We start from the raw sequence: 26,838 nt of genomic DNA on the forward strand, positions 1-26,838 counted from the left end.
AGTACACAGACAATCCATGTATTGCTGGCAATAATTGCAGTACACAGAAACAAAGGAAAGTTGCACTATATTACTTTATTCTCTGAGAATACTTACATAGCTGACAAACAAGTTGCAGTCTGTACATCTAGAAATTATCAGACACATTCATCTACTAAATCCATTGTCTCAAATTTGATATCATTTCAATTTTTCAACACAAGTCAAAATGAGTGCTTAGTTCTTGGCTACATCTAGGTATGAAAGCTCTTATTTCAAAAAGGGATTCAAATATAGTTAATACTAGAAGTCTTTTGTTCTGTTACTCATGTGGTTTGTTCCCATGACTTCTAAAATGTTGTTCCTAAAAATCAACTGTTTCAGTTTACAGTTGCTCACAAATTGAAGGTTCTTCTATAGGTGTGTTTGATAGATTGACCATTGAATTTACAACATTGACATCAATCGTGATACGGACTGCGCTTTTGAACACTGCAAGAATCTTTCTTCTTAAAACTTTGTTCATTCACCAGGCTACATAGTCATATAATCTAACCCTTATTCCCTCTATGGTAAGTTGAATTCATAGACAAGCAATAGTGAATGGAATGATTGCACCACCCACAGAAACTTCTGATAATTTATAACCTGTCATAAGAGATTTGTTGCTTGGGGAGCTGCCATGGTTTTGCCTGTATGCACACAAAACATGTTTTCTTTCTTTTTGTGACTGACTATTAAAAAAGAAGTGTGAATGACAGGCATTAATCAGACCATTTTACTTTGTAAACATTTTTGGAAATATTTTGAATTTCTGAAAACTAACGAGGTTAAGCAAAAATGCAATACACTAAAATATATATTGTAACCAAAACAAGGGCCTATGTGCATGAAGGCAGGTGACCATTTGCCAGATGTCAGGAGACGGCAAAAGGTCTCATGCCTTGAGGGTACATATAGTCCCTTGCTTGGGCTGTAATATTTATATGAGATGCTTCTCTAATCAAATTTCATTCCAAACTTTTCAGTTAATCAAATGACAATCACATGCTTTAGTTGCATGATTCCATGAAAGACTAAAATCAATTAAAAGAAAGAACAATTTTCATAATTGCATGGCGCATTGATATTATTAATTGAATCACTGTTATGCAGTTTGTCAAATGATTTAGGCATAATTTTCTGAAAGCCGTACTTCATATCTTAAACATGTAATTTGATCATGTTTAAATCCTGAAGTTGCAAAGTTCAAAATAGCTCAAGATCACTTTCTGTCAAATGATGACTATGTGGCCTGTGACGTCATCAGTGTAGGGACATATATATAAGTCATGTAACAATCGATATACGAGTCATGTAATACTTTTTTTACCTTGATGACATCCATTTTTGACCATAATTTAATATCTTTTTGAACTTGATGAAGTCTTGTTTTTGATCTTGATGAAATCTTTTCATACTACAAGCTGAATATTGTTTTAGAGAAAATGTAAAAGAACCATGTCTAGTGCTTTTACCATGATTATCAGTAAATCTCTGAAGTGCAATACATTGCACATCACGCATCAGCTTATGATAATCCATACCTATAAAGACTTAATCCGTTCACAAGTAATAAGTGAAGAAAAGTATCAATCTGTCACACTAGCTATGCTATTTGTCATCAATTTGCAATCCAATGTTATTGCAAGTTTATCTTCCACACGAACTTGCTTTGGGACAATAGCTGCATATTTCAGAATCAAACGAAAGTTACGATAACTACATGGAAAATAGACAAACTATTACAATATTGTAGCACAAGAACATAGGCATTGAGATAATCTTAGCATTATTTTTACTGACATACTATGCTTGATCATAAAACTGACACATGCAAAATGCAATTCCTGGGATTGAAACAAAGAAGTAGAACTAGATTCATTTTCCCTGTACGGAATAGACAAAGGGATAACATTAATATGACAAAACATCAGTAATAAAAACAAACACACACAAATAATCCATTGAAAGCATATGCAGACATTAGGGTGGAGTTCAGTATTAACTGAGTTTAAAACAGGGACAACAAGGCTGCCTGGGAAATATTGGTTACTTGATATACAGTCCAGGTTATATTTTAACTCCGGTGATGATATTATCCTGCATAATCCTAGTGGCTCATTAATATCATTTGTGACTAAATTACAATATCACATTCAGGATTATGCATTTTACATGCAGAAGTTTCTATGATCAATAGCCTTTAACATTAAATTAACATACAAATGATCAACACATCCTTACATCATTCATACTGTAGCATATTTGGGCTTTGCAAGTGCCTTACAATTATACAACATCTTGTTATTTACACAAGGTAAATTCTTAGATATCCTGATTTCAGATAGTAAGTTTATTCTGATTTGAATAAAAAACCTGACTGAACAGAGATAAGCTGCTAGAAGTTGAAATGTTCTTTGTCCTTTGTCCACAAGTCCTTGATGATTTGTTCGGTTGTGTCATCAGGATATCTTTCCACAAAAGACTGAACAATACCAGCAACAGTAGCATCATACTCCTGGAGGACCACCTTGCCTTCTGTACATTGTAAACAGAATAGATCATATTCAGCAAATGTAAACAACAACAACAACAACAACAAGGTAAAGAGAACTGTAATGGGTCAGGAAACTACATCGGAAATGTTACACTTTGAAAATGCAAATATAGCAAGGTTCAGATAGGAAAAATTTAGAAATACGCAATTTATGTTACAGGCTTGTCTGGTAATGTAGTAATGTCCTACTTCTATGAGAAAAGTTTAGAAAGTGACATATAAATGTCGACAAACTTTGAAACACCTGTACTTCTGAATTTTTTGCCTAATTTCCTTATTCAAAGGACCAATGTAACTAACCATTAGAGCAATGGTAAATCCTACAATACAATTCATTTTGCTGTTTTGGCTTTGGTTTTGTGTAATTTCTACTTGTACAATCATCAAAGTATGGTCTATGGTGTGCAATTCTGTATGTTCATCGTAACTGCTTGCATAAAATAGCAGCCACTGCAGCATTTTCACCATGTCTTCTCAATCTGGCTAAACACCATAGTAGTAACAAGTCATCGTTGATGACACAGTCCCCACTTGTTAATGGGTGCTTTGATTACAGGTCCTCAGAGAGGATAGAGTCCTCTTCATTAGGTCTGTGATAAAAATACTTTTGAATAAATTCGCTTGATACATGTCTGAGTTGTAGTTCAGGACATGAAAAAATCGTAATAAAATGGCCACATGGTGGCCATAATGGATCGAATCACAAAACAAATCAATGTGCATATGTATGATATACGGTAGGTCAATGTCCTTGTACCAACTTTGATTAAAATTGGTTGAAATATGCCTGAGTTATGGCTTTGTACATGAAAAAATCATAACAAAATGGCCGCACAGCAGCCATATTGGATCGTATCACAAAACAAATTAACATGCATATGTATGACATTGGTCAATCTCTTTGTACCAACTTTGAATAAATTTGCTTGATACATGTCTGAGTTATGGTTCTGGACATGAAAAAACGTAATAAAATGGCCACACGGCGGCCATATTGGATCGTATCACAAAACAAGTCAATGTGCATGTGTATGACATAGGTTGATGTCCTTGTACCAACTTTGAATAAAATTGGTTGAGATATGCCTGAGTTATGGCTCTGTACATGAAAAAATCGTAACAAAATGGCCGCACGGCGGCCATATTGGATCGTATCACAAAAAAAATTGATGTGCATAGCTATGACATTGGTCAATGTCCTTGTACCAACTTTGAATAAAATCTGCAGAAACATGCCTGAGTTATGGCTCTGTACATGAAAAAATCGTAATAAAATGGCCGCCTGGCGGCCATATTGGATCGTATCACAAAACAAATTGATGTGCATATGTATGACACAGGTCAATGTCCTTGTACCAAGTTTGAATATAATCGGTTGAGATATGCCTGAGTTATGGCTCTGTACATGAAAAATCGTAACAAAATGGCCGCATGGCGGCCATATTGGATCGTATCACAAAAAGAATTGACGTGCATATCTATGACATTGGTCAATGTCCTTGTACCAACTTTGAATAAAATCATTTGAAACATGCCTGAATTATGGCTCTGTACATGAAAAAATTGTAATAAAATGGCCGCCTGGCAGCCATATTGGATCGTATCACAAAACAAATTGATGTGCATCTGTATGACATATGAAGTAATCCTTGTACCAAGTTTGAATGAAATCGCTTCGGGCATCTCTGAGATATCTGCGTGAACGGACGGACGCACGCACGACGGACGGACGCACGCACGCACGCACACACGCACGGACACGACCAAACCTATAAGTCCCCCCGGACGGTGTCCGTGGGACTACAAGACCACCACTAATAACGGACACATGAAGTACAGGTATCTCTTAGATGTTTTGAGGTGTACATTACCTTCCATGGTGGTGTTGGCCTGTACAAACATCCTCCTTGGTTGTTTTCTTGCAAGTATAACATTTCTCAATGTCATGAATTTCTGCGGGTTGTCATCATTTACAGTGGAGTAGTTCTCATACATTGCCTTACCATTCTCAAAATCTGCTGTTGATTTGTACAACTGAAACACAAGTCATACATCCAAATAATGATTTAGCAGCCAAGTCACACATAAAGTTCACCAATTTGATTACAGACTGAGTACCAGATCACATTTCTATTATAAGTCTTGGGTCTTTGTAGTATATTATTTTTTCATCCTTTATCTTGCAGCCATTTTTTTTACAAGATTGACAACAATATTTTATCATAATTATTCAAACAGCTCAATTTCTGCCAACGTGAAATTTGATACAGCACATATTGAAATCTCTTGTTTTCATATTATTTTCCATAGTAAAAGTATTACTCAAATCAATTTACTATTTTGACTTACTTGCAATTTTCTGAGGAAATTTCCAATTGCTGTTTTGCCGACAGTTTCTATCTTACTTCTGTCAAGTCTGATGACTGCATCTGGTTTACCATCTTCTCCAGTGATTGGTTCAATTTCAACCAATCCCTCACCAGCTTCTAACAGAACACGCAATATTACATATCTTGCCTGCATGTGAGCCTGAGTACAGTAAAAGGGAAAGTAATGAATTACGCACATGTAGAGTTGCAGGTACTGGAAACTAATGCTATGGCCCTACTTTTCAAAACTTGCTTGTAAGAAATTATTGTGGGTGATAAAAGTAATTGCAACACTGGGTGGATGAAACACTGTCTAAACTTTGTAAACATTTAGTTGACTGTTCATAACAGTTCTAAAGTTTGAAATGCTCCAAAAATCCCCAGTTTGAAGTTACATCCCAAATACAAGTAGCAGTGGCACTGCATGACACTTATTTTATTTCTTTCATCACAATATTTGTGTTGACAACTTTCGTTCAACATATTTCAGAAAGCAATGACATCACAGGCACCAGTGCAATTTTTACAGACATATTTGATATTCATTGTGTTTTTACACTATGAGTTATTAATTATTCACTTGAAAAATGAATCTTATTGTGTATGTTTGATTTAATCAACACACAACAGCAAAGATACCATGGGGTAAGAAAGTGTGCAGTATGGCTGACATTGAAAGCAAATTATGCTCCATGCGAGTGTTGTTGAATAGTTAGTTGGCTAAAGTGCCAAAAATAGAGTAAAGTTTTCCATTCAGAAGCTCATGATGGCAGGTTGTCTTTCTTGATACTTTCATGATCATATGCAGACCGTGTAGGATTCGAAGTTGATTTGAATCAGGTTTCTCTGTGATCAGATGTTACATACCTGTCTCCATGCTTTAGTCTCTGGAGTGTAGAACTCTAATGCTAACAGACCAGCTCTTACCATGTTCAACCAATTCACATAAAAAATATTCTCCGCAGCTTTGCCTTCATGGCTGAATATTCTACAAAGGAGACACAAATCTGTCAAATTAAAAGCTATTACCGTACACAAAGCAAAGTCTCATCATCATCTCACAGTATGGATTGCATTGTATTGTACTGCTTGAAACTCTTCTATGTAGCTTTTATCTATGAACAATCATAACACTTGTAATACATTTGAACACATTCCTTTCAACTACTTGGAGGGACTGACTCTTTAAATACAACAATGATTGTGGTATGTTTACACTAAACTTTTGACTCCTAATTCCTAATTTACTCAATTCACTACTATGACCTTTCTTTTTTAGCATCTGTGAAAGTTAATGGACAGCTTTTGTGCACAACAATATCTGGTCTGTGCCCTGGACTGAAATGATGCTGAGATTTCATCAATGCTTGGCTGAAAAGCTACCTGAGTAAACTTTAATGTGAAATGTTCAATTTGGTCGTAAAATATTCTGAGATCAATGAAACATTTCTCATACCATAAAGTATGTATATGCACGAGGACTTTAGTATGACCTAACGCAACATTGAGGGTGACATGCAGCACCAATGTCTGAGTAAATATTTTGAAGTATTTTCATAATATCTGTATTATTACGCATCTCATATTTGACTATAACTACGACATCAAATGAGCTGTCGTAATTTGTCTTTGACTGCAAATGCACATATGGAGCAAAATAAAGGGCATTAATTTTACAGCCTGTAAAACTACAGATGCAAAATTCTTTTGTTCTCCATAGTAGATGTATAACAATAACCTTAATGTGATAAGAAAGGGTACATACTTGAGTATTTCTCTGTTCAAGCAGAGATACAGGCCAACACATTCTGCTCTGCATTCTTCATACGTGGAAGCAATTACTGGAAATTTTGTGTCCCAAGTCTCACCAGGCAGATACCAGCTTTCAATCTATAATGAAAAGTAACAAATCTCTATGCTAAATAATTGTTTTGTAATTATTAGGATAACAATTAAGCATCTTTACTGACAGGTCATCTTATCTAAGTCAGTTTATTACAACTCAGAGGCATAAGTCAATGACTTTCAGTGCGAAAAGAGGGCGGGAAATCAGTAACATTCGGAACAAGTGGAAAAGTTACTAAAATGTTTATGGCTATGCCAGCTAATTCAGCTGGGCTATGAAAAGTTCAAATCAGGGCTGGAGAGGGGCACCCTAATTAGCTAATGATGGGCTGTAAGAGAGAGTCTTTCAAATTATTACCACGATACATGCTGATTTTATGTAGTGATCAATGGTCAATAAATGGTCAAAAATTTTCAGTCATTGTAGAAAACTCTTAGCACTCATCTGTTATTGGAAATTAAGCCAGAGAAATGACTGTACACGACTTCCCTTGAAGATATTATATCACTGAAGACTGGTGACTCATAAATATTCAAACTTCCAAATTAATATTTAACCAATTTCTTTCAGTAGCATGGTGATATTGCAACAAGTAAAGGAAAATGAAAGACCTTTAAAAAGGCACTGTTCGTGATCCCTGGAATCGCCTTTGTTCTAGTCTGTAAGAGGATTATGGAGGTGTGATAGCCTTTTGTTTTCCATTGAAATTGTAATCAGGAGGGTAAATTTTCTGATTAGGCAATCTGGTGCCAACGCATGCTCTTTAAACATAAAGTCAGTACTTGTAGAAAATATAATTAATATTGATTTAATCACACTGGGAAATGTTTACATTCTAAAACAAACTAAAAACAGCTATCAAGTAAAATTTTCCAAATCACTCTCTCAGAAGATTTAAGACTATACTGCTATATCTTACAAGGAAATATTGCCATGAGCAATATCTAGGCACAATGAGGATGATACATTCATGTTAAAATACCTTGGCACCAGTCTCTAGATGTTTGACTGATTCAGTGTCAAAGTTCAGTTTACCATCTTTTTCTTTCTGGAAGAGTTTACCACTTCCATGGCCAAGTAATTCATGAAGACCAACTTGAAGCTCAAAGGATGGTGCTTTCAGCTCTGAGAATAAATCCTGAAGTAAAGAAATGAAAATTGACAGAAATTTTCAAAACATGCAGTATTTCATAACTTCATACTTCACAAACTTCAAGAAAGATATGCAGACAGGGATGAAAACACAAACAAAATATGTATCAATGACAAAACCTTTCAAATACCAGTTACCAACTAGGATCCAGAGCTCTTTTCCCATTCCATTCTACCTAATCAGACAGATATAAAGTAAAACTGATCGCAAAGTATTGCTGCAGACTTCAAAGAAAATATTGTGAACGAAAGATAACATATCCACCAATTGCATGCTAGCTTTCAATCTTGTAGCTTTTTAAAGAGAACTAGCTGAGCAAATTTATCATACAGGACTTTGACTAAGAAGTTAGATCAACTGCACATTAACAGAGTTCTAACAGCTGTATTTAGAAAACTTGCTAAAAGGTAATGATGATTTATTGTTTTTAATAAATTGTAATTTGATTGCAGACAATTTGTCAAAAATTTACCGATTCATGACAACTTTGGAGAAACGTTACCAAATATAGGTACCTTTACCAGTTCTAGTGAAATCATAACTTCTGTGCACTGTACAGTGTATAAAATTTCATATAAATTTTATTTTATTATAACTTTAGTAGCATAATTTGATTTAATTTGACAACTTTGACTTCTTGAATTTGAAATTTGCTTTACAAAAACAGTGCCAACTGTTAAACTTGGCTACATGACATTCAAAAATATCAGTAAAGAACCATTCACTAGAAATCATAATGAACACAAACACAACTCACATTCTACTTTTCTGAGCATGTGCAACACCAAAAGGAACATGCCATTTAAAGCCGCCGTTCTCAATCCCAGGTTCGCACATTAGTGGGTACTCCACCCTGTCAACATAGTATCGTTTTCATTGTTTTGCGTCAAACGCCGCTATATTAGTAGATTTACAAACATAAATTCACGTTGAACGTCAATGAGCATGTCAGAGTGCGTACATTTTGGCATGAGTATTTTCACCATACTTCGTGCGTTCGAGTTACAGATTTCACCGATTCCAGCAGTGTGTCGCTTGGCGCCGGATGCGGACAGTGTCCTCGACCATCTTCCCCCCTCTACTGTCTATGCCTCGATCCACAAAATTACAAGTCAATATACTGGTATGCAAAAAACACGATCTGCATCGTTCGAATCTCTCAAATTCTTAGAACTAATGTTTATACATGTAAATTTGGAAACATCGGTGTTGAAATAATATAAAATGAGTATTTTCTGAAGATTGAACCGTGATCCCGACACACTCAACCAGCCAACGTAAAACTTTTATGAGGCCAAGATGGCGGTCGGAAGTCAGAAAACAAGTCCAGATCATCGTGTATTACATTATTTGCCAATTTGTGTTGCGAGACTTCGTTTGCATTGGAACAAAAAAGTACAAAAATCAGATGCATTTCGAAAACTCGGACAGGAAATCTCGTAAATTTCTCAGACGGAATGAACTTTGTGGATCGATATGCATCGGAACTGCATCACATCGGTTATCGATAAGATGGCACTTGCTCACGTGGATACGTACACTCGAAGTGACGACGAAACGAAACAGAGGAAGTCAAATCATACTTTTTTAGCTCCATAGTCAAATAAACATTTAGTTTATAAGTAGACTCATGGAGGTACATACGACACTCCATGGGAAACTATACACGGATACCGTACCGCTTCACACCTCTGTGCCAGGGTATTGAACATTTCTTGATTTGTCATTCTGAGTTTAGCATCATTAGTTTGGCTATGACAACGCGTCTATCTGACTCCGTCTCTGTCGGAAGTATTGGGATATCCTTGACCGGACACATGCTTGGCGTGATGAGCGATTTTTGGCCCGAAAACAGCATCTGATGCAGGCCAATGACGTAATCGTCAAAAGAAGAAAATTGATATGCCATTTTGCATGACTTTTGTTGTCCGATCGTTGAATCCAAATTTGCCCGGCGTACCATACACATTTGCCATCGTTGGGTGTAAGGTAGAAGCCACAAAACCAAAACCAATGGCCCTTTTCAGGGCCATCAAACTTTCCAGTAAGAGAGAACCCGATAATACATTTTCTTCGTCACGGAACGTTTTGAGGAGGGACCTTGTTCACGGTTACTGAGATGTAATCGACTTGAATGTAGTCTGATCACGTTTTTTTATCGCCAGAAATGCGGCGGGTAGGTACAAAAGTTGGAGAACTGTGAAGAAACTATTACGCACATCTTTCGACACTGGAAATCTTGACACATATTTTATTTATTTTAGTCACCATTAGCAGATAAGACGAATGCTAATCTACATTAGGTACACATCAAGCTGACTCGTGTCTTACTTTGCACAAGGTTTGATTGACAGTGGTATTCAAATCCCAATCGGCGTCCCCTGGGTCGACGTTCTCACTGGCCACGCACAATTACTCACTAAAATTGTCCCGAAAACTTATCGGTTTAAAAAATATGGAGTCGTTATGCTTTGATCAGGTATTTACCCTGCTGTAGAGCATTCCCATTTCATAGAGTTTTCATAAAAAAACACGCAAAAAACCGCAATCTGTGGAGCTCTCAGTTCAAGTTTCTCGCACGATGGCTCTTTGCATAATGAGCGTCCTTTCATGTAATCCGGTATTTATAACCAATGGGCGTATTTAATGATGGGGGTAGCAGGTTATAACACATTAAAACACTACCTTCACCAGACTGTAGTAATTTCCCAATGTATCAATGCAGCTCTCTTTAGGAAATTAAGACAATGTTAGCAAGTTACAATGAAAATGCACTCACCCTGTCTTCATCTGTGAGAAATGTCACTTTTTGTTCTTTAGTGTGAGCTGACAACACATTCCCAAGGGAAACATTCTTAAACCCTTCCTCTTGTCTGATATTGTCATCTGCAAAATGTGTTCAAAAATTCACAGGGAAATAAATACGTTGTAGAGAAAGTACTTATTGTACATCCTAATAATAAGAATTTAAACATATCGTAGAAATAGTTGTTAGGTAAACAGTGACCTAGCAGTCGATATAGCTCAGCTGTGAATATTTAAGATAATTAAGATAATATGTATGGCTGGTTTGTCAATTATATTAGTACCTCAAACATTTCTTGTGTGACAGGCATATTGCCATCTGGTATTAAAGACAGCTGGTGCTGATGACTAGCAAATATTCTTAACTGGCTACGCTTCATGTTTTGTTTGCCCTCACATTTACCTCATTTTTGTCGCATGCCTATTTGCCTGAAGAATTTATGAGGACAATTCTTGTTCCTCTTATTAAAGATAAAACAGGTGACCTGACAAGCAAGGACAATTATAGATATAATAAGCTAATTTTAGCGGTTCAGAACTCGGATTGGTTATTGCATTCAAAGCAGTTTTAATGTACAGGAAGCTGATGTATTTTAAAATGTCCTGGTTGTTGTGCTTGTCTTTGCAGTCTCTTTATAATTATGTCCGTCAGTATTTTATTAAATGTTGGGGTTTTTATTATTACTATGGGACCCTGAGAGTTTGTACTCGTGTTTTTATCCTGAATAATTATAATAATAATAATAATAATATAAGGGAATACTGATGAACATGGGACAATGGATGAGAAAGTCAAACCTATAATCATTAGCATACATCAGTGCCAGCTGCACGTGCTGGTGCACTTTGCCTGAGTACTAACAATTAACAATGGCTAAACTGTGCGGATAAATGTTTCTTTGACCAAACCTGAAAAAGTTCCCTAAAAACATAAGTATGCAAATTTTATTTCGATGATTAACTGATATCTCACTAGTTTCCAGCAGTAGAGACACTTGGAATATCTGATTCCAGACCATGTAGATGACAAAAGATATTTTTTCCAAATAAATTGATATTTAAATCATTATCATACATTTGTCATTGGGCAAAAGAGAATTTTGCAAGCATAAAAACACTGTACAAAATTCAAATTGGACATTTTCAAGAGACACAATAGACAACTCTAGGGATTTGTTTCACATCCTTTCTATTAAATTTCACAGGTAAGATGTCAACAATGATGATATAGAAATGTATAAACTTACAGTTAGGAATGTTTATTCCAGCAGGAATTCCACTGGATGCAAAACACATGACATCCAAGGAAGTGAAGTCAGGTCTTAGGAATTTATCCTTTTCATATTCCTTAGGCCATGGAAGAATAGGCAGGAACTCTTCTGCGCGTGATACCAGGTCAGAAAATTTGGCACTCATCTGCTTGTTTACCATGGAAACAAAACCTGTACACATAGACAAGGTGTTCAACAAGACTTAAAATTTTAACTGTGCATCTCCATTTTGTATTTGGATAATAATAAGCTTTAATTTCAACCAAAGCTAATTAGTACACTTGTAACTGTTCATGCTGCTTGAAATTTTATGAAAACTACCATATTATTCCACTATTATGATCATTGCAGAAGAGGACAAAAGTTACTGAAAGAGGTAAACTGGTATAACGAGATCTCCTCAGTACATCATTTCAGCAGCTATTAGCAGTTGGTATCTACAAGTAAAAGCGACTGATACAATGGTGCAGAGAAATGTTGTCTAAATACTTTATATTGTGAAACTCAATCAAAACAACAAAGACAACCTAAGTTTCATGATTAATCTATTGCTATCAATGTTGTTGTCTCTATTTTATTTGAATTTTCTTTCATACTGTTCATATGATGATACATTCATGTACATAAAGTTTCCAACACTATGTCACTATAGCTGAACACCAAGTTGCCAACATCAAAACTGATCTGGTTTAATCATGTCATTGTATCTCCCTGAATGAATTCAGAACCTTAGGTCTTTTACGGTTCAAAATAACATTTCTTGTCAGTTTTGATCTCTGTACTCTTCATGTTTCTCAGCCATAGGTAGTATTGATTAGTGATTTACCTTCTCCTTTGTTAATGACCTTAAAATATCATCCAACGATGACTTCTCAATGAATAACTCAAAGTATTAAGTCAGGTCTTACCTTCAAATTCTCCCCTGGCACCAAAAGGATCACGATAACTCTCAATAAAACCAATGTAGCTGTCATTGGAACAAAAAATAGACACTGCATCAAGAAATTTGGACCAAACTGTTTTCTAGTTGATTGAGAGAAATGAAATCTGCAGATCAGCTTAAAGGGATGTTATTGATATTTACTGTCAAATTAAATGCTAAACCTTCTTCAGCCTAAGATCATAGAATAACTAGTCCTCTTTCACTGTTTCAGTCTAAGATTCAGATATGTAAGTTTTGATGTACAAAATTTCTAACACTTGGCACCAAGTCATGTCAGCTGAAAACCAACTCACCAACATCAAAACTAAACTGGTTATTACTGGTATGTAGATGAGTGTTATTGGGTTTACATGGCTGGATTGATGGCTGAAAATTGCTGAATAGACACTGACAAGATGTCATTGAGTTTTGGTAATGGGTTTACATTGGTGGGTTCACAGCTGACTGCTAAATACATACTGGACTGTTGTCATTTCTGACTCACACAGTGAACTAAGACAAGTGCAAACTAGTTACTGAAACATCAAAGTTGATAATCAGATGTCAAGATATATTCAGAAACTCAGAGATTCCTCCACTCTGTCATCGAACATTTCATTCCACAAGATTTCCACTACTCATCTTGTATTTTGTTCTTGTATTACATTCAAATGTCAAGCACCAGTTGAATAAAGATTTGTGGTCTCACTACATTTAAACCATACACAGAACTGAACAATATTTATGAAAGGGACAATTAAAGTGATAAATAGGACCAGCTAACATATTCACTAACTCACATGTGTTGCTCTTTTTCATTTCTCAAATCGCCAGCTATCATTATGTAATGTTTTACTGTATCTTCCCATCACCACAGCAGGGTGAGGTGTCTATCCGGGGCAGGAAACACCGATAATGATATACATCAAGGCTTACCTCTCAACTACAGGTCCTTTATCTTTGATCCAGCTCCTTGACCCATCCATGTGAGCCTTTACGGAACCTGTGGTGAAACTATTAACGTAATGTTCAAGCATATCCCTCTCATTATCATTGGCTGCATGTTCCTAGAATGAGAGTTTCAGATTATCATTCATTCTGGCCATCAGAAGTGCATGATTACCTTAGCTAGTTTCAGATTATCATTCATTCTGGCCATCAGAAGTGCATGATTACCTTAGCTAGTTTCAGATTATCATTCATTCTAGCCATCAGAGGTGCACAGTTACCTTAGCTAGTTTCAGATTATCATTCATTCTGGCCATCAGAGGTGCACAGTTACCTTAGCTAGTTTCAGATTATCATTCATTCTGGCCATCAGAGGTGCATGATTACCTTAGCTAGTTTCAGATTATCATTCATTCTGGCCATCAGAGGTGCATGATTACCTTAGCTAGTTTCAGATTATCATTCATTCTGGCCATCAGAGGTGCATGATTACCTTAGCTAGTTTCAGATTATCATTCATTCTGGCCATCAGAGGTGCATGATTACCTTAGCTAGTTTCAGATTATCATTCATTCTAGCCATCAGAGGTGCACAGTTACCTTAGCTAGTTTCAGATTATCATTCATTCTGGCCATCAGAAGTGCATGATTACCTTAGCTAGTTTCAGATTATCATTCATTCTGGCCATCAGAGGTGCATGATTACCTTAGCTAGTTTCAGATTATCATTCATTCTGGCCATCAGAGGTGCATGATTACCTTAGCTAGTTTCAGATTATCATTCATTCTGGCCATCAGAGGTGCATGATTACCTTAGCTAGTTTCAGATTATCATTCATTCTGGCCATCAGAGGTGCATGATTACCTTAGCTAGTTTCAGATTATCATTCATTCTAGCCATCAGAGGTGCACAGTTACCTTAGCTAGTTTCAGATTATCATTCATTCTGGCCATCAGAGGTGCATGATTACCTTAGCTAGTTTCAGATTATCATTCATTCTAGCCATCAGAGGTGCACAGTTACCTTAGCTAGTGTCAGATTATCATTCATTCTGGCCATCAGATGTGCATGATTACCTTAGCTAGTTTCAGATTATCATTCATTCTGGCCATCAGAGGTGCACAGTTACCTTAGCTAGTTTCAGATTATCATTCATTCTGGCCATCAGAGGTGCATGATTACCTTAGCTAGTTTCAGATTATCATTCATTCTGGCCATCAGAGGTGCGTAGTCTCCTCTAGTTACTTTGAATGTATCTCCTTCAAAATTGTATGTACCACATTTGTTACTTTTCTCCACTTCTTCCACTGATTCATCTGTTCAAGAAAATTGCAGAAAGAAAGAAAATTTTAAATCATGTATTAGGTAAACAATTTTTTCACATAATTTCCTTTTTTAAATCACTTGAACTAAAAACATCAGTTTATACATTTACACAAGCAAACCTGATACATTACGTTTATAGTTTTTGTAAAGAATACATTTGCCACTTTTGTGCATATTTCATATGCAATACAAACATATTTTTACAATGTTGGCATATCTGAACTTCTATAGGAAAAATCCATACAAATATTCTGAAGCAAAAAATCAATATTTGTTTGATTTCAGTGAAAAGTTACCTGTTGTCAATGATGATGCAAGTCTGATTTCATAGATGACAGCCCCATTGGCATCAACAGTTTTAAACAGACGAGTATTGTATGGACTTATATCCTATTAAAAAAAATCACATGACACAAAAGTACCAGTACATTGGTATTATTTCACAACATGGGGGCAACATGAAATTAGTGTGTTTGAAACCAAACTATTATGAAACAAATTCAAAATGTTGTGCATGGCAATTATTGGTACTATAGTTCAGTAGCACAAAACTTTTCACAAAGTGCATCTAAGAATGACTATAATGTCATAAGATTTTTTGTCAGTTGACAATTTGGTCATCGTGGAAAAAAGTTACTCGCCAGATTTAAAAAGTGACTTCAATGTAAATAGACATTTCATCTACAGAAAAGGTGAATATGCAAGACCATGAAAAAATTCAATTACAGTGCACCTGTATTTTGTTGTTGAATCATCTTACAATTATTTTTAGATACTTTAGGCTTTTAAATTGTTGAAGACAATCATTCCACTATTAACAGTGTCATTCCATCATTTGGGAAGTTTGTGTTGATATAGGATACACATTTTAATTCATTTAAGATTGTTCCTATTAATTGTAAAATGTTCAACACTAACACATCACACTATAAGAAATGATATTGTCATACTGTATTTTGTTCTCTTGAACTATTGTTTGTAAATTTTGGCTTCCACTTTGCTAAATTTAGAAGGAAATTCTGGACCCAAGAGAAATAAATACAGGTGTTGTTAAAACATCACAAAACAAAATGTAGAAGTGACCAGCTGACAGATATGTTTAATATTCATTAGTTAAGTTCAGTGCGCCGCACCCATTCTATTATGATGACTTGCAAATCAGAACTTACCTTGTCATTCATTAATTTCTGAGCTTTCTCTGCATCTTGCATAGTACAGTTGCTTGAAAAATATGTGGTGATGCCCTGAATAAAAGACAATTTATATAATCTTATCGCCTACAAACTTTATTTTTCAAAACTATTAAAATTACAGAATATTCCTACTTCTACTTTTGCAAATTTGCCTTGTCCTTTTTCTGGAAGGAGGAGGGGAGAAAGGAACGTAATAGTGTAAACCTTAAGTGGATTTTACACACATTTTTTTATCAGTGGTTTAGCTTTATGAGTGATTTTCCTCTTGGTATTTCATTGAATAGTGAACATATCCATTTTGAATGTTTGAGAAAGTCCAAATCATAGCGTCTCCATCAAATTTTAATCAGTAAAACCATTCATTAAGGTAGAATGTGCCCGGAGACAGATATTCAGATTCTCAGACTTTTACGATATTTGTTCCCTTTGGTCTACTACTTGAAGGGCTCATTTTGAAGTTTACGGAGTAAATAGTCTTTGACTCACTTAGTTTTGTGCAAATCTGGAATTTCATTTTCTCCCATAGAGAAAACACAGGGATGGCAGCCATTTTGCATTTCAAATATTAGTAAATAGTTGGTAGTTTGTTTCACTAGTACCAAAATTTGCATAATAAACCCTGATTTTTATTCTTGATTTTGAAAGAAAATGATTGAAAATTTGCTTCCGGAAGTTTGAGCACAATTTAAGTCTTCCATTTTCAAGGTAAAAACTATGTTAAGAAGAGGGGGGTTGAGATGAAACACCAGTTTCGTTTGTCAATGGCAGGTTTAATTACCCATGATGCCTTGGCGACGGAAAACACAGAAAAACGCTATCCAAGATTTAAGACGTAGATACTTTTTAGGTCTATTTATAATTGCTAATTAAAATCTGTACCAAAGATTTTCAGCAATACAGTATTAATATGACACTATAAATAAAGAATGTTATATTGCATTCAAGGATCCTACCTTATCTCCTAAACCAAGTTCTCTTTCTCTGTCACCGAGTGAATACAGAGCATGGTTACAAGCATCCCACAATTCTTCAATGCCTGCTGCATCTTTTGCATATGCTGCACTGGATTTTATCACACAGTAAAACTTTTCCTATAGACAAATGGATGAGACAATATAGTTAATTCCTTTTTAACTGTTTGAATGGAATTCATGGAATCTCATTAAAATTTAAATATGAGAAATTCAAGTTCAAAATAATAACCATCAACAGTCAGCGATATTGTAACATTTAAAAATATTCAGTCTTGTGATGGCCATTAACAGAAATTTTTGTAATTGATTACATTAATTAATTGACTTTGTAATTAATTAATTGAATTGGTAATTAATTAACTGAAAAGATAGCATACCTTCAACTGAATTCAGTTTTGTTATTTCTATGTAACCTCCTACCCTGTGCAAAAGTATTTCTTTGCTATCATCACAATTCACATCTATCAGTAACATTTATTACAACTTTTATCCATACTTCATGATCAACTAGCCGAAAATCTGATAGTAAATCTGTTACATCTTTGAGAAGTGTTGAGCAATCATGAAGTGTTGTATCCCCTGACAACATACAATATCACAAATTGTGACAGCGGCCTAGCAATCAACAATGCTACACCTCAACTGGCCAATCTCATCTGACAACACAAAAATTTGGCATCTCAGAAAATCTTTCAGATCAGAGGCAAATATCATCACTATTGACAATTGGCCAAATTTGGCAATAATTTGTATTTTTGTCTTGCATTTTTGTCTTATACTGTGTACCACTTAGAAAACAGAAACAATCACCTAACAAAATGAGAGAAAATGAAGTTTCATGCACAATATACTGTACTAATAAATATATTAGTTTTTTAAAAGTATGCATGCAATGTGCAATGCATATTAAACCCTTGAATACATGATTTCCCTTCTATAACATTTCCATATATTAAAATAGAAGACAGCATAGTGTAGTGACATGATAAAAATGTGTACTCCCATTTTTCATGTATAGACATGCTCTGATTATATTTTCAGATTCCCTTGGCATTTTCTATATTTGTTATTTTGTGATATATGATACAAGTGGGAGTAATTTTTATCTTTCAATAAGCATATCTAGTGCAAATACAGTTGTCATTTATAACAAATACAACTGAAGGCTGAGCAAGGCTAAATTGCTGAAATATTTATTCTAGTGATTTTCAGGGATGTTTGAAAATTTCAAGTAGGATTTCTGCAAACTGAGCCTTCTTGGCAACAAGACAAATGGTAAATGGTACACAACAACAATAGCATAGCATAACCCTATGACCCAAATGCCCAGCCCAAATGCCAACAGTTGGGTGAATAAAATAAGTCACCAACCTCTGTCAAACAAACAACTTGGTTCATAGAGGAAGCGTCAGTTGTGATAGATTTGTACAGAAACCACTTTCATTTGGAAATCCGTACTTTATTCACACTTTACAAATCCTCTCAATATCAAATTTGTTCAATATCTCATAAAATATCAAATGTCAAATGTAGATATTTTGTTTGATCAATCTCCTGTCCCAGAACTTACATTTGCACAACTATACAACACAAATTAGCTGGTAGGTATAATTCTTGCCACTCTAGTTGGACATGCTTGCTACTTTTTTAATCTTTCATGATTTCTGTACCCACTGATGTTTTCAGCTATTCAACACAGAATATCCCATAAGATTTCTCAATCGTGTAATTGTTTTGATCAGTTTCAGTTTCAAAATGAAACTTGCCCAGTATATGGAAAATTGTAAAGCTGCCACATCATCAGGTTCCCAAAAAAAGACTTACCTTTGGTAAGTTTGGCACAAACTTTGTATCACCAAATGATTTGTAGTTGCCGCTGTTAGAGTAAAATGCAGCAGCATAGGTCAACAATGCCTGTTGTATGGGAAAAATAACAAATACGATGTAGTCCATGTTCCAGTAAAGAATTGAAAGTGAAAGACCTTTGGAAATCTGCCATCACAATCAAGAAAGCTCATTGAAAGTCATTGCATGATCATTGCTACACTGCTATGCTTATCATTACAAAATTTATTATATGCATTTCTGTTCTCATATATTAGTTACCATGGAAACAATTACCTCAAAGTCTTCCTTAGTTGGACCATTGTCCGCCTTCAAAGATGCTTCTTCTAGCTCAGATACTTTCTGTGCTTTGAATAGCTTTTGGAGAAGCATAAAAATTGTCGGGGACTCCGCCGAAGTTTGGAAGAGAACTATAAGCCCACCTTCCCAGGAGCCTTGAGCCAGAAAGTGAGCGTAGAGCTTTTCCTTTTCGGTGAGACCTTCGAAAGCAACTTTGCAGTCTAAATTTGCCACCGGTACGCCATTCGGTATTACGAATTGGGAGTCTGCCATCGTTACTCTGCCGGCCTCGGTTAAAGTTAACGCTGGAAGCGAAGACAGTGAGACAGAACTAGGATAGCACTGTTCGCGGTTAATGGTTTGTTACTAAATATAGCTGCACGCGCGCGACATCGGACACTGCAGCTAGCAATGCGGACAGTGTATTGTGTTAGTGTTCTACACAGAAACGCATGCATGGGTGTCCACGCCTGTATCAGGTGTGTATAATATCAAAACGAGGCTGAAGCAGAACGTGCTCAGAAATCACTGTCACAAGCTATTCCTTGGCTAGTATCGAAAATTTCATTCAAATCTTAGCAATTCTTTCTGTTGTCGACGGCGTATACTCTACTATTGAGAGAAAAAATGAAGAACATAACAGAAGTCGGTGTTGAACTTTCAACTTTAACCTTTAACAGCTTCTGCTGATGGTCCGATATTGCGACTGCGGCTGCGCATATCAAACCAACATTATTGATGAACTGAGTTATACGGCATGCGATATCATAACGTACGTGCAGCCAGTACAAATATTGTCTATAGAGGATTGCATCTAAAGATACAAATTAGTAGTTATTCTGTGTACTTCGAGCATAGAGTGTTTTAAGGGCCCGTATGGTCAATTATAAACTCTCAGCGGTTGTTAAAAAATTCCATGGTACTTCAACATGTTGAGGCGGATGGCGATGACATTTCTGAGACAGTGCCAACAGCAGAGTGTGTGTGAACCTGGCTGTCGAAGGTAGTAACTAGTATATGGGTCATTGCCTTTAGCACAGATCTTTGCTTTCGATGCTCAGTGTTGTTACCAATCTCGCCTTAAACCGCAGACCTGTACAGAGAGCGGCATTTGTATGTATGTATGTATGTCTGTTTGTGAGGCGTCCGTCCACTCAAATATCTTGAGAACTGCAGTACTTACTGATTTGATATTTGTTGTGTAGATGAAAAATATGATTAAGAGAAAGTATATTTTTTAGTTTTTTGATATTGTTGAAAATATGCAAATTAGCACCAAAAAAGGTGTTTTTGGTAAAAAATCTTCTTCTTCTTCTAGTCAGACAGCTTTGTTATTTGGTTTACAGGTCCCTAGATATAACCCAACACAGATTTGTTCAAATTGTGATGAAATATGCAAATCTATATTTTTAAGGAATTTTTTGGTCATTTTTGGTCAAAACTTTATTTCATCAAAACCACTCATCTGACAGCTTTGATATTTGGTGTACAGGTTCCTACAGATGAACTAAATATGATATATTGAATATATGATGAAATCTGCAATTTTATATTTTTGGTGCAATTTTGCCATTTTTGGTCAAAAATGGTGTTTCTCAAAAACTACTTGTCTGATGCCTTTGATATTTGGTATACAGGTTCCTAGGATTTGTCTTAGTGTGATGTATTGAAATTTGATGAAATCTTCAATTTTTGTATTTTTAGGTCAATTTTTGCCATTTTTGGTCAAAATATTTGTTTCTCAAAAATTACTCATCTGATAGCTTTGATATTTGGTATACAGGTTCCTAGGCTTTATCTTAATGCAATGTATTGAAATTATGATGAAATCTTCAATTTTGTATTTATGCAGCTAATTTTGCCATTTTTGGTCAGGCCATCCTGTAATGAGCTATCAAAGATATCCACTTTCTTCATCAATACATGTGTCACAAAAAGTTATTCTATAGATAACACAGCAGAGCTCTGTCGACTGTTGGGTCGCTTGTTTTTTCAAAACTGCTGGCCAGACAGCTTTATTATTTGGTTTACAGGTCCCTAGGATGACCTTAGTGAGATAATTTCATACAGTCAGGAAATACTTAATTTTGTATGCATGTCTAGTAGCTTCAGGGACTTTGGCCCTATGTTTTTACTATTATTTTGTGGCCTTTAATAAAATTGTTTGATTGTTGTCCACGAGCAAATGATGAAAACGAACAAAGTGTTTGTTGAGGTATTACAGAGCAAAATTAGCTCTTTTCTTTATCCCACTCAAGAAATACATTAGAAAATCAGTGTATACATTCACATCATGCTTTATTTTTGTGTTTGTTTTTATACTGGTATCTGCATATCTGTCAAATAATAATTACATTGATGGTGAATTTGCTTTTTGTTTTTTATTCACCATTTGTAGAGTTTTGTATTTATTTGTATGCTAAAACCTACATGGCATATATAATCTCTCATGTATCTAAACAATATAGTGATTCATTTCATTTCAATCAACTGTTTTGCACAACAGTGAATTGGTATAGGCATAGGGGCAGCCTTTTTATTGTTTTCATGGAGTGGGAGGTTTGGTCAGCTACTTTCTGATGTCTGCAAAAATAATCCACAAACTCCCAATGTGGAAGAAACTGACCAGTCTCTTGATGTACATAAAATCCTACCTTCAAGAGGCTTGATCAAAAATACAGTACTCTTCAAGGCGGTCCGAGAGGGAGCCAAAAGAAAGTTTCACTCACATGAAAAGCAGCCAATGAAGCTGTTCGTGCAAAAAGCTGTTTGAAAAGGATTTCTTGGAATGGAGGATGGATGGGCGGACAGGCTAATTTCAACTCTGTATCAGGTATCAGGACAGAAGGGCAGTTTTTCCTCATTTGCAGTAACATGAGAATTTATTCAAATGATTTCAACTCTGTATCAGGTATCAGGACAGAAGGGCAGTTTTTCCTCATTTGCAGTAACATGAGAATTTCATTCAAATGCTCAGTGGGCAGCTTGAAAAAGTTGTGATTGGCAAGTAGCATATGACTAAGGCTGTGTCTTCTTGTCTTGTACCCTAGGCTACCGTGGCTTGCAATCCAAAGCGCACAATTCTGTCAAAGTACTCGTGAGGTAAGTCATATGAGAATAAGATACAATCGATGATCTGCGCATTGTCAATTAAGACTCATTTCTTTCAAAATTCTCAGACATAAAACAACACCATGACAAATTTACATATTCTTAAAATGTATATCATTTTAATTAATACTGAAATACTCCGGTAGATGGGGTTATATGCCATAACAACTTGTAAAAAAACTGTTACAGCAAATCTTATGAGTATTGATAGCTATTCCTCAATGGTAACAGTGTTAGACATAAATATTTAATGACTCTAGAAACCATAATTATCCTTTGAACAGTTCTTTTTCAAACAATTATCAAAACTTTTCTCATTAAAATGTCAACTTGCTTTAAAGTATTATGAAGATACAAGAAACACATATCCAACTCTGAATGTGAGAGTCACGGGTCATGATTGTACAGTGGTTGAACACTATGCACAGTACCTACACAATATGGCACAAAATTTGGACATTGAGGTTTCTGACAGGTTAGTGAATCACTTTTATCTAAATCTGATTTTTATTAGCAAATATTTATCAAATGAAAGATTAACATGCCATGCACATGTACTTGGTGTCCAAATAGATTCATCTTCACATCACTATTTCTTAGGAATTAGACATAATGAAAATGTAGGCATCTTGTGATAACCATTCAATGTCTAGAAAACTTCATTCTCGTAGGCACAGTCAAGTTCAATGCAAAGAGCAACAATTTAGACATATGGTGTCTGCTTGTGTTGATAAGCCAAATTTGTGGTATTTTGACATGCTTGATGGAGAATACCAAGAAAATACTGTTCATAAATAACAAAAATAATTTAAAACATTGTAAAAAGTTAGTTTTGTACTGGGGCTTTGAACATACCTCTGTATAGCATGCCACTTCCGGTAATACTGTGTGTACATATGAAGATAGAGATAAAATTCAGATGTGCAGATTATGTGAGATGGAGAGATGAATTCATTGTTCACTTTAAAAAAACGAGTTAATTCAGGTATTTTTTGATAATTATCATTCCAACAGAAGGCTCAGTATTTCTATTTTCTATGGTATGTTTATATGTAGATTTTGTTGCCCTGAAACCAATAATTGTGACTGCATTCATTTCAGCTATGCATTGCCAACAAAAACAGTTGTCATCCAGACATTACAAAGACCAGGTGCAATAAAGAAACCAAGAGACTTTACTCTGAAGACATATGAACGAGTCGTGCAGGTATGACAAGATTTTTTTGCTTTCATTGGATGTGTCTTTATCTGTGGATGAAAATTTTAGTGATATAGTCGTCAGTCATGTGCAATCAAAATACATGTAGTAAAATATCTAAGTATATCAATGCACTAAAACAGAAATGAAACGTAGCAATAAGAAAATGTTTTCACCTCTTGGTTCATTACATGTTATGTTATAAAAATACTCAATGATTTCTTCTTACCTAGTGTTAAGGGATACAGTCGTTGGAACTGAAAGGTCGTATGGGACCCATACAACCAATTTAAACACTATATCCAAGGTACAATGGTGATTGATGAAAGCTAAAACATGTCTGTCATAATCTACATTGTATGATTTAAATGTTGCAGCTATTTTGATGAAGTGCATCTAGATATCATGCACGAAATACATTGTTTGTAAACAAGAAACTTGCCCAGGCACAGTTCCGACAACTGTTTCCCTTTAATTCAAAACCTCAATTCTGGATTTTGCCACCTAAGTGATTTCCAATTTTGTCAATATGTTAGATTTCTATGGGTAAAACAAGATTACAGAAGCCAAGTTAATGTTTTAGGTTATACAGGAAATTAATGCCAGAAATCCCTAAAGAGATGACAAGATGAATGAGTTTAGCTAGTTCCACGAACAAGCAGAACTTTTTACTGTAACAGTGTTCACATTTGTGTTACATAAAAGTATTTATGAGATCACCACCTCCAATAATTACTGTGGTGAGAAGTCACCTTTTTACCTGCAATGCATATCAATATCATGTAGTCCCTCCCCCCACAATTTCCAGCACAAGAAAAGAGCTATATAAGGTAGCAAGAATCACTGTACATTTGAATAGTTAATGACTACCTTTCATTTAAATCATGCAATAAGTTATAATTGAGTCCCTAAAAAAGAATACACTTTGTTTGACCTCAAAACAGAGTAACAGACATTTTCATATTCTCATGCAAGTATAATACATTAAGTCTTTAACAGTTGTAAGATTCCAAACTCCTCTGATAAACCTGTCTGAAGGCAAATTTCCCAAAACATTCTTGTCACTTCAAAAATTTATGTAAACTTTTAGGGATACCTGTATAGTCCAGGTGTTTATGAAAGCAGATATGTTCATGGTATGTCAATAAGTTGTGTTTGAGACTCATTTTGGTTGATTTTTAAGGAGAAGTAGAGCTTATTGTTACCAGTTGTTTGTCATTCAAATAGAATCACCATGGAGCCAAGCAGCCTTTCGTAACCCACCCTGGTATTTAAGTTGTAGACAGCTATTGAAAAGGATGTTATTCTGTTGCACATTATTGTGTCTAGATTTTATATTTTAAAACTCAATCCAAATTGTCTTTCTTTTCACAGTCATTTAAAAGTTGAGGTTTGAAGGAAGACATATAGGATGATGTGTACATCCATAAAGTAAAAAATATGCTTTACATAGAAATTTTAACATATAGAAATTATTTTGAGAGAAATTTGTACATGGAATTGTTTGAATTTTTGTTGAAGTGTATGTTGAAATGATAACATTCTGAGATTCTGTCACAATGTCCATTTAATGACGATGTTATATTGCTTCATATCATCAGGTGAATGATTTAGTTTCAACTAAGGCCCCAGTATTCCTTGAACTTCTACAATTAAATATGCCCCAAGGGGTAAAGGTCAAAGTTCAAGAGGTAAGTCTGAACATTCAGGAAAACTTTATATCCTTTGGTGACTCTTGACAGAAAAACAATTTATTTGTGCCATTTGAAACTGTCATTACAGTAGTATACTTTGTGTCAATTATTGCATGACTAGTATTCAAAGCAAGTTTTTCACAGTGCATCTGAATTTAATCCAAAATTAGTCATATTGCAGGTCAATGTATCCATGCCATTGCAATTCTTCGTTTTCATTTCGTGGTGACTTTGAACTTATTATGTAATGTAACGATAGTATACAAGAACATTTTACACAAAATCATACATTCGATAAAATAAGTTTTTGAATGGAATATTCTTATTGATAACATGATGAAATCATCATCTATGATAGCTTTGAAGAATGATTTGGCATCACTCTCCAAATCATGATGGTTGTCAACAGTTTGAATTGAATATTTATGTAGCATCACAGTATTCTTTTCAATGTTTAGTTCCACCATCTGTCGTTATCAGCTCCGCATTGGTTCGTCAGGTCAGTTTAGTACCAGTTTTGCCAACCATTGCATATCTGAACACTCGTTACGGTTGTGTTCAGCATTTCACTAGCAGTATAAACTCGTGCATCCTTCATGTTTCATGAAGATGTATTTGATTTGAGATCAGTTTTGCCATTTTTTCAGTTTAATGGATTGGAAACATTCTGATGTACAGAGATTCCCACACAGTCTAGTTTAAATAGATGTAAATACAATGTATGTTGATACCACATTGTGACTTTCTTCCACCATGAGAAAACTATGGAATTGAATAATCTTTGATATTAATCACTCAGTTATAGTACACATACCGTAATAAATTATGGAAATAATCCATGTTCTATGTTGTCATTTCAGCATACAGAAGAACACTATGAAGATCGATTTATAAAACGAGATATTCCAGAATGGATGCTTTAATAAATGCACTTTGCTGTCCATATGTGTGAGTTTATTGGAGAGTATGGATGCGACACCTTCCATTACTAGAGAGATGAGCATTTCAGAAAGATATGGGGGCCATTTAATATCCTACTTGAACTGTCTGTTCACATATTCTGTGTCTGAATACATAAAAATTTTGAGTGACCATGATGATTAGATATATGTGATAAAGACTGCTAACATGCTACAGTTTGACTATGGCTCTTGCTATGTTTCCAATTATGTGAAACTTATCTCTGTGGCTAAATATAAATTTTAGGAAAAAATTCATATTACAGAACTGATGGTATATATTTCAGTCCAGTGTCAACAACAGTATTGTGTATTTCAAATAGAAAGCTTCCCCTTTGAATAAAATACTTGAATCTCTCATCACGTG

General features: G+C 35.1%; 2 protein-coding genes across 3 annotated transcripts; one reads left to right on the forward strand and one right to left on the reverse strand.

Moving 5' to 3' along the window:
* Positions 1-55: 55 nt before the first annotated feature.
* Positions 56-20,186, reverse strand: LOC139150467 (dipeptidyl peptidase 3-like). Of its 2 annotated transcripts, XR_011556233.1 has the most exons (17): positions 19,507-20,002; positions 19,210-19,299; positions 17,365-17,502; positions 16,388-16,462; positions 15,515-15,608; positions 15,075-15,208; positions 13,881-14,011; positions 12,931-12,989; positions 11,999-12,193; positions 10,726-10,832; positions 7,776-7,931; positions 6,713-6,837; positions 5,815-5,935; positions 4,928-5,107; positions 4,450-4,612; positions 771-2,559; positions 56-709 (listed from the first exon to the last, which is right to left on the reverse strand). XR_011556233.1 is itself a non-coding variant. In XM_070722854.1 (16 exons), exons 1-16 carry the CDS (start codon positions 19,780-19,782, stop codon positions 2,420-2,422), a joined length of 2,184 nt encoding a protein of 727 aa, XP_070578955.1. In that variant the 5' UTR covers positions 19,783-20,186; the 3' UTR covers positions 56-2,419. The 2 variants fall into 2 exon arrangements, 1 of the variants encoding a protein (XP_070578955.1); XM_070722854.1 differs by having other exon boundaries at positions 56-2,559; positions 19,507-20,186.
* A 46-nt stretch (positions 20,187-20,232) lies between these two features.
* Positions 20,233-26,829, forward strand: LOC139150469 (large ribosomal subunit protein mL48-like). Its single transcript, XM_070722856.1, has 6 exons — positions 20,233-20,512; positions 22,560-22,611; positions 22,962-23,095; positions 23,722-23,827; positions 25,420-25,509; positions 26,373-26,829. Exons 1-6 carry the CDS (start codon positions 20,439-20,441, stop codon positions 26,433-26,435), a joined length of 519 nt encoding a protein of 172 aa, XP_070578957.1. The 5' UTR covers positions 20,233-20,438; the 3' UTR covers positions 26,436-26,829.
* Positions 26,830-26,838: the final 9 nt, after the last annotated feature.

This window comes from Ptychodera flava, chromosome 14 (genome assembly GCF_041260155.1).
Source record: "Ptychodera flava strain L36383 chromosome 14, AS_Pfla_20210202, whole genome shotgun sequence".
NCBI lineage: Eukaryota > Metazoa > Hemichordata > Enteropneusta > Ptychoderidae > Ptychodera > Ptychodera flava.

What these genes read in the sequence shown, in the direction of transcription:
- LOC139150467 (XM_070722854.1), bottom strand. Translation starts at nt 19,782, where the DNA reads ATGGCAGACTCCCAATTCGTAATACCGAATGGCGTACCGGTGGCAAAT. An exon ending in TTGTGCCAAACTTACCAAAG is followed by an intron (nt 17,503 to 19,209) that starts GTAAGTCTTTTT and finishes ATTTGTCTATAG; the next exon opens with GAAAAGTTTTACTGTGTGAT. An exon ending in TTCTCACAGATGAAGACAGG is followed by an intron (nt 7,932 to 10,725) that starts GTGAGTGCATTT and finishes TCTTTACTTCAG; the next exon opens with GATTTATTCTCAGAGCTGAA.
- LOC139150469 (XM_070722856.1), top strand. Translation starts at nt 20,439, where the DNA reads ATGTTGAGGCGGATGGCGATGACATTTCTGAGACAGTGCCAACAGCAG. An exon ending in GACATTGAGGTTTCTGACAG is followed by an intron (nt 23,096 to 23,721) that starts GTTAGTGAATCA and finishes CATTCATTTCAG; the next exon opens with CTATGCATTGCCAACAAAAA. An exon ending in TAAAGGTCAAAGTTCAAGAG is followed by an intron (nt 25,510 to 26,372) that starts GTAAGTCTGAAC and finishes TTGTCATTTCAG; the next exon opens with CATACAGAAGAACACTATGA.